The 8,504-nt window shown below is 42.9% G+C and overlaps 1 protein-coding gene across 1 annotated transcript; it reads left to right on the top strand.

Annotated features, from left to right (window-relative positions):
- Positions 1 to 3,633: 3,633 nt before the first annotated feature.
- On the top strand, positions 3,634 to 5,665 carry BTG4 (BTG anti-proliferation factor 4). The gene is made up of 4 exons (XM_032709598.1): positions 3,634 to 3,806; positions 4,530 to 4,667; positions 4,843 to 5,038; positions 5,489 to 5,665. Exons 1-4 carry the CDS (start codon positions 3,634 to 3,636, stop codon positions 5,663 to 5,665), a joined length of 684 nt encoding a protein of 227 aa, XP_032565489.1.
- Positions 5,666 to 8,504: the final 2,839 nt, after the last annotated feature.

Consider the following 8,504-nt stretch of genomic DNA (forward strand, 5'->3'; position numbering starts at 1 on the left):
TCTCCCAGGGCCTGCCTGAGCATGTTGGAGAAAGCAGGAAGGGCAGCAGATGCTTCAAAGTCCCATCCACTCGTGTGTCTCCCTGATCCAAACCAGGATTTATTGAGGAAAGGGCAGGAACTGGGTAATTCCTGAGGCTGAACCGTGTCAGGCTCAGATCCACATGGAAATCACAACCAAATCATTCACTCCAGGGGCATAGGATGGACTCCCTGCAATGCCTGCTATAATTCTGCAGTGAGATTCTTATTTGAGCCTGAACAACTCAAGAATAAAAGGAAAACAAGGTTTATAGGGAGAGATCATATATTTTATTAGATGATAATCTGATACTGAGAAAAAATGGCGTGAGGTCAGAGAAATCAGACCCAACAGCCACTTCCTGAGACTGGCAGGAAAAACAGCATCATCCCAATCTGTGCGTCTGGGATTGAGAAGAACTTTAAAAATTATCATTTTGTGCATTGTCCATCATCTGTAGGTGGCAAATCTTGCTCCCTGCTATTTTCCTGGACACCAGTTTTGTCAGTGGAGTTAACCCCCCCCCCCCCAGATCTGAGGTAGTTGCCTCTGTATTTTTATAATACCCATTTCTCTCTCTGCTGCAGCAAAATCTGTGTGATCAAAAGTTTTGGGTCCCCTGAGAACTTTTATTTTTGTTGTTCTGGGGAGTCACCACGCAGCAGAGTTTTAAAAAAAAACCAAAGAAACACGGCCTGCAGTGCTTGCAAGGGAATCCACTCGGATCAGAGAACAACCCATCAACTCCCTGACATTTTTAAAGCAAGTTTAATCTCTGGCATAAAGCTCAGGCCTGAGGCATGAAAAGCCAGTTTTCCTGCTCAAGAATGTTCATCTGTTGCCCAGAGCTAATTCTGGTGCTGGATGCAGACAGGCAGCAGTGAGCAAAACCCTCCTCAGACTGCCTAGAAAGAGGCTGAAAAATGTGGTGTGGCCATTCTTGCAGGCAGGGCTCAGCAGTGGTTTCCTGTTGTCCTACCAAAAAAAAAAAAAAAATTAAAAAAAAAAAGAATCAAGCAGGGACCAGGCAACGTTATTATTATTCCCTTATTCTCCATGGGAAAGGGAAGGGATGACTCAGGGCTTGTGCAGGGAACAGAATCCTCCTGTGTCATCCCAAGCCCCCAAGAGCAGAGCACATGATGAGGGAACTCTTGTGGTCACAGCACTGGGGGTTCTTTATTATCCTGGCACTGCCCAGGGCTCCTTCTGAGGGTTCATTATCTACCCCAGACTTTGATTTCCCTCTCATTTCAGTGGTTGTGGAAAGATCCCCATTTGTTAAGGAAGTATTTTGCTACGTGAGAAAAAGGAAGAGAAGACATATGGAGTTCTTTTATTACTTATTATTTATATGTTTTATTCATTAATTTGTTTATTATTAATTTATTTTATAAATTATTCTATAAATTATTTTATATATTATCCATATATTTATATATACTTAGTACACATTATTTTAATATAATTTTATATATATTTATATATATTTTTATATGTGTATGTATTTAATATATGTATATGTATATATAATGTGTATATATATACATATAATATATATATTATATATGTATATATATAATATATATGTATATGTATATATAATATATATATGTATATGTATATATAATATATATATGTATATGTATATATAATATGTACATATATGTATATGTCCATATAATATGTGCATGTAATATATGTGTATTTCTATATTATTATATTGGTTTTCTATATTATTATATTAATTTTATTTATGCTATTATATTTATTGATACTGTTTATACCATATTTATACTATTTATACTACAGTTATACTATATACACTATATTTCTACTATATACACCATATTTATACTATATATACTATATTTATACTATATATAATATATTTATACTATATATACTATATTTATACTATATATAATATAGTATATTTATACTATATATGTATTTATACTATATATACTATATTTATACTATATGGTATTTATACTATATTTATACTATTTATACAATATTTATACTATTATATTACTTTATTATATATTGTATATTATATATTATGAAATTTTATTGTATATTAGTGTTTTATTACTCGTTCCTTAAAACCAGAGTTTCTACTAAAATCCTCAGTGAGTCCTTTTTTGGGAAGATGCAGAAAGAAACTGTAGAGCAAGGAACTGTGTGAGTGGAGAGAGAGGAAACCCAGAAATAGCCCGAAATTCGTGTTTTAAGGCACATTTCTGCAGAGCTGGCTCCTCCTGCCAGTTTGTGCCTTCACCCCCCGTATTTCTCATCCCTTGTCTGGGAGCACAATCTGCTCCAGGACTGAAACGGGAGCCCTGGAGCAGCATCTGCAGCCCCATCAGGAGCCAGTGGAAACACTCAGCTCTTTTTTGCCTTCATCTGTTCTTTTGTCTTGGCAGTTCCTGGTATCTGACGCTGCAGACACAACTTCCTGAGGCAGCAGAAGGGAAAGGGAACATCAGCTCTTCTCTGGCTGGGCCCAGGCAGCCACTGCCTGAAGTTTTAAACTCTCACATTTGAGGAACTGCTCTTAAACAGAGCATGAAACAACTCAAAAACTAAATACATCTATAATACGTTTCTTATAATAATATATATATTAAATAACAATTATGTATAATACATAATATAATCATATAATAATATGATCCTAAGATCATTAAGAAGATTGATGACACGATAAATACAGAATCATGCAATTTTCTAAATAAACAATACCAAATGTGAGGGTTTAATATAGAAAGTAGTTAAATCTGCCAGAAGCAGCCAAGCACAATTCTAATAATCAATTCATAAACCTGGCACTGTTTTTCTCACGGTGAATATTTCACTTCAGTATTTCACAGGTGTTTATGAGGCAGGCTGAGGGACAAGTCAACTGAACGTACTCTAAATAAACCCTAAAAAAAAAAGGAGCTGGTTTTGGACTAAAGCCAAGCAGATTGAAATGTCTTAGAAAGCAGTGGTAGTTAATCTCCTGCCCCACACCTGAACCTCCTGCCCACCTGAGGGTTGTTACATCCCAATTGCCTGTCCTATATAAAGCCTGAGCAAACCCCACCAGAGAAAGGGAGGATTTGGGGGCTGAGGGGCTTTTCCTTTCTCTGCAAACGGTGTAGGTTTTTATAGTGTTTTATGTGTTTTCTTGGAGCCTCTTTGAAGCTGTTTATAAAGTGTACCCTGGGTTTTTGCCGGCTCTGCTCTGAAAAGGTGATGGTTTTGGTCTTATTTGTATTTAAGAGCTGTGTAATTAATTATAAGTTCTGTTGGTTGCTGACTGTATGCAATATATAATAAGTAGCACTATATTTTAAGCTCATATTTTATATAGGCTGTGAACTTGCTTAGTGTAAGTGCCTTCTAGTAATGCATTGAATTGGTTTCAATACCCAAAACTAAATTTATCCTTTGTTTGGCAGTCAAGCTTCTCTAGGCTCTATCTGCCCTGGCTTATGCAGGTTTTGCAGCATCTATTCTTGGAACCTGATAGTACCTTAATGTTATTAAATCTCTCTAGTGTAGTGTCTCATCTGTACTGCTGACTGTCCAACAGCTGAAGCACCTCGTGTGCTGCAATTTAAGATGAAAGATGAAATTGCTGCCACGGTCTTCTTCATCACAAAGCTGGTGAAAAGGGAAGACAAGCTGAGCAAGCATAAAATAGAGAAATTTGCAGCCAGGCTGACTGCCATCCTGTTTGAGAAGTACAAGAACCACTGGTACCCAGACAACCCATCCCGAGGACAAGGCTTCAGGTGAGAGAGACACTCAGTGCAACAGGAGAGGGAATGGAGGCTTTGTGTGATGTTCAAGAGGTCCTGAGTACCCTGGAGGCCTTAAATTGGAAATAAATGATACAAAATTGTGAGGGAACTGCTTGGTTATCCCTTAAGCTCAAGGGGAAATGAGTTATTAACTGGTGGAGATGCACCTGTTTTTCAGGGTGTGACTAGAGACTGAGGTGGAAGTCTCAGGACAATATGCACTAAGTGCCTTAAGCAGCCTCTGACTCCTTGAAAGCAGAACTCAAATGGTCTTTGACTTTTGGAATTGTTCTAACTGCCTGTAATTCTCATAAACTACTGATGAAGCGAGTCAGTGCTTTATGGGCTTAAAACAAAGCCTTGTTTTGAGTTTATAAATCAGCTCCTTAGGCTGAGCTGCTGGTTGGGGCTCTGAGGGAGAACCTGCATCACCAGGCTGAACGTGTTGGGAAAGCAAACAGCGATTTTTGAGCGTGCTCCTGTAGCAGCAGGGCTTGCCAAGCTGCAGTGCAGCCTGAGATCCCTGTGTTGGGAAAACCAGCAGTGATTTTTGAGCGTGCTCCTGTAGCAGCAGGGCTTGCCAAGCTGCAGTGCTGCCCAAGATCCCTGTGTTGGGAAAACCAGCAGTGATTTTTGAGCGTGCTCCTGTAGCAGCAGGGCTTGCCAAGCTGCAGTGCAGTCGCCGAGATCCTCCTGCACTTTGCTCTTCCCCAGGTGCATCAGGATAAACAAACACCAGGCCAGAGATCCCCTGCTGGAGCAAGCCTGTGTGGAGAGTGGTGTGGACTTCAACGAGCTTGGTTTGCCCAGGGAGATGACGCTGTGGGTTGACCCCTTTGAGGTGAGCTGCAGGTGAGCTCAGAAGGGGTGGCCGACACACATGGGGTGCTCTGGGCAAGTGTCATCAACTCGAACCTCTTAAGAGCCTTGGCATCTGAGGGCCTGCTCACCTGCTGGTGCCAGCTGGCCCCTTCAGAGCTGTCCCTGCTGGTGCAGAGCAGCATCACACACCTCCAGTCCCTTCCAGGTACGGGGAGAAGAACCAGCCCTTCACCATCGTGCGCTTCGACGGGAAGGAGAACCCCGAGCTGCCGCAGCTCATCAGCTATGCCGTGGAGAGGGCAGCCCTGGACTATCACTCTGGCAGCTCCTCGGATGAGGAGAGCTTCCACAGGGAGCCCAGAGCCATCCCTACTGTCAGCAACCCCAACAGTGTGTACCAGGTGAGTGAGCACAGGGTGATGCTGCTGCTCTGGCTCAGGGAGGGCTCAGCCCGGAGAAAAGGAGGCTTGGGGGGACCTTCTTGAGGTTCTATGGAGGGAACAACCAACAGGGCAAGAGGAGACAGCCTTGAGTTGCTCCAGGGAGGGTTTAGGTTGGATACTGGGGAAGCCTCTTCCCCACAGGCTGCCTGGGGTGGTGATGATGTGGTGATGATGTTGTGACTGGGAGGGATTTGAGATGGGTAGATGTGGTGGGCTTGGAAGTACTGGGGGGATGGTTGGACTTTACCTTAGAGGATTTTTCCCAACCTAAGTGATTCTGGGAACGGGACAGAGCTTTTTGTAGGAGCTGGGAGCTGCTCCTTGGGCTTCCTCATGAGGGAATGCAACAGACTGTCCCCCCTCTTCCCCAGACACACTTTTAACACGATCCCGTTTCTTGCTGTTCAGTTCAGTGACTACTACAAGGCTCCCGCCCAGCCCTGGTCCCTGTATCTCCCCAGGAAGACCTACCTGGCTGATGGCTCCTACTATGGCCAGCACAGGGGTTACAAGGTCTACAGGCCCTCAGCTGCCTTCTCGGGGCCACGTGTGGACAGGTACCACTGGGTCAACACCAAGCGGTAGATCCGTGGCTGTGCCCGCTCTAGGCTGGTTTAGGAGCACTGACTGTGGGATGGGATGAAGGGCTGGCACTGCAAAACTTGGTCAAAACACAAAGCACTCGCTGTCTCCTATCCCTGCCTCTCTTGCTCTGTGTGTCTGAAGCTTTTTTCTTTTTTCTGGGGTTTTATCTGAGTTTTTAAATGTTTATATTAATGCCAACGTAAGACTGAAAAATTGATGTGAGACTGCTTTTGTGAGTTGAAAAGGAAATGCAAATATCAATAAATTATTTTATGTTTTTTTTTATAAAAGCCATCTGATCTGCTACTGATGCCCTGAAGGGAGTTTAAAACTTTTTTGGTGGAAACACAAGCAAGTCAAGGAAGAAAAAAAAACCCCATCCCCCTAAGTTGCTTTGAAGGACAGTTTGCTTCCTTCTGGCAAAGGCAGCAAGGACAGCTGGGTTGTGAGCAGAGATCTAAATACCACCAGCAGAAATGTTGAGGGTGTCTAGTGACTCATGAAATTATTTGAATTGCCCTGTGCTGCTGGGGGAAGGAAGGATCTTGAGTGACTCTGCTCTTCCCTCACTTGCTTTTTACCTGCACCAGAGGCTGTGGTGATGCTCCACTGATCAGCAAATACGGAATGTTTCATGTGTTTCAGGGTTTGACTCTTGAATTTGGGAGGAGGAGAGACTGTCTCCCCAAGCCTAAGAGCAGAGCTGGGCTTGGACAGTGCAGGACCTGCCTTCCTGTATGGGAGAGAGCTGAGATATGGTGACTCCAGGACAAGTAAAGGTTGTCTGGGCTGGGCGAGTTGTTTTCAGTGGTGGAAAATAATATTTCTTGCTCTTGGTGTGTAATTGTGTAGATACAGTCACTTGGGGTAATTATATCTATAGCTTTTGCTGTGTCATAAAGTCAGAAAAGTGTAACTATTCAGCTGAACTTCACAACATGTTGTAGATTGATACACTAGTTTAAAAAAAATAATGCATTTGATGCTGAGCAGAACTGAGTGATTCTGTATTTTGCTTCTATTCCTGGAAACTCTGAGTCTGGGCTTTTGCAGCAATATTTCTTTTCGCTGCTTGGCCGTGGCCAGAAATGTCAGTGGTGGGGGCCAAAGTCTTGTCACTCAAACCACTGCACTGCTTCCACTCCTGATTTAATGAGCCTTTAGTATGGAGAGGAAAAGTACACCACAGTTAAAACAAAAATAGAGGGTTTACTTTGGCTTAAAGCCTGAGAACCACAGCAGAGACCCAAGGTAGAACAAAACCACCAAGTCTTTGAGTGCCACTACAGCTTTCTGCCCAGGGCTATTTCCTCCTCTAATGCATTGATTTGTTTTACCAGACAGTCCTTCTCCAAACTAGTGATTTCAAGGTAATAACAAAGCAGGTCTTCGTTGCCTTTGCTGCTTAAAAACTGGTGTTCATCCTCTATGATCTGCACCAGCTCCTCAGTTAACACATCCACTTTATCCTCAAGTTCTGAAGGGGACAAGGAAGTGCAGGTTTCCTCTTCAAAGCTGAAAAAAAAACATAGAAAGAAGTGTTTAAAATGAGAGGGGAGGAATGCCAGTTGTGAAATCTTAATCACAGACTCTTCACGGGACCAAAACAGAAAAGCAAATTTCACTGTACAAGGTGGCGAAATAATAAATAGTGAATATAAATAGTAAATAACAGCTCCTGGCAAATTATTCTTACCATCCCAAGCTGCCCTTTCCATGAGGGAAATGCTCTTTTTTCTCCACAAGCCACTTGTCAGGGAGTGGTTCCTCAGATTTCACACGGAGCAGGAGGTTGTTCTTCACGTGCTGTGGGATGAGCACAGAGGTGGAGAAAGCAGTTAATTGCTGACTTTAATTTTTATAGACTCCTTGAATGTGTTTTACATGGTGATGCTTTTTATGCTGACTTAATGATTTGCCTGAAGGTAACTAATTTATTGTAACCCCCTCCTGCTTAAGCAGAGTCATCTAAAGGCTGTGTCCTGAGGGGTTTTGGGTGTCTCCAAGGGGGGAGGATCCACAACCTCTCTGCACAACCTGTTCCAGTGCTTAAAAAAGTGTGTTCAGAGTGAATGTCCTCTATTCCAGTCTATTAACTGCAGGCACATGGGCACAGGCATCTATAAATAAGCTAAATTGTCATTTTTCTAGCAGAGCAAGAAAATATTGGTGCTGAGCTTTTCTTGTTACCTTCTCAAAGCCTTCCATGTCCGTGGGCCTCTTCACTTTGACTTCATAAAGCTGGGAGATGAGGTTTGCTTCCTCCTTGGAGAAGGGTTCCTCCTTCAGCAACACCTGGCTTATCCCCTGGGATTTACTGCCCTGGGGAGCTGCTGAGAGCTGGAGTTTGAGGGAGAACATTTCACTGAGACAGGCCTTCAGTGCCTGGAGAGGGGAAAAAAACCCAAAAAACCCAAACATGGCTTTTTTTGAAAGGCTTTGAGAACCTGCTGTGTCACATCAAGGTGTTGGGGAAGGATCTCCCCCCATTCCTTTTTCCTTTCCCAATGAATTTGGTGTAACTGTGTTGTAAGCAGGGCTGTGATCATGAGAATTCTCTGTTGGGTTCTCCCAGGTGATGGTTAGAGGGCAGTTGTGTGGGTTTTATCTCCTCAGCTGTCAGTGGAACAAAGGTGGTGGTGTTGTTTGTGTGCAGACAGGGTATTAATGCATGATTTGGTGCATTCTTCTGCTTTCTCCCTGGCTTCACCTAAGGCAAAACAGTTCTTCAAATGCTGAATAAGAATCTTGCTGTGAACAGCCCCCGTGTAGCTGCAGTGGCAGTTCAGGTAATGGTTAACTCATTATAAAAACCTCATTTCATCTCCCCTTTCATTGC

The sequence above is a fragment of the Chiroxiphia lanceolata genome, chromosome 23 (genome assembly GCF_009829145.1).
Source record: "Chiroxiphia lanceolata isolate bChiLan1 chromosome 23, bChiLan1.pri, whole genome shotgun sequence".
Lineage (NCBI taxonomy): Eukaryota > Metazoa > Chordata > Aves > Passeriformes > Pipridae > Chiroxiphia > Chiroxiphia lanceolata.

Coding starts and splice junctions, on each gene's coding strand:
- BTG4 (XM_032709598.1), top strand. CDS start 3,634: ATGAAAGATGAAATTGCTGCCACGGTCTTCTTCATCACAAAGCTGGTG. Junction 3,807..4,529: donor TCCCGAGGACAAGGCTTCAG/GTGAGAGAGACA, acceptor GCTCTTCCCCAG/GTGCATCAGGATAAACAAAC. Junction 4,668..4,842: donor CCCTTTGAGGTGAGCTGCAG/GTGAGCTCAGAA, acceptor AGTCCCTTCCAG/GTACGGGGAGAAGAACCAGC.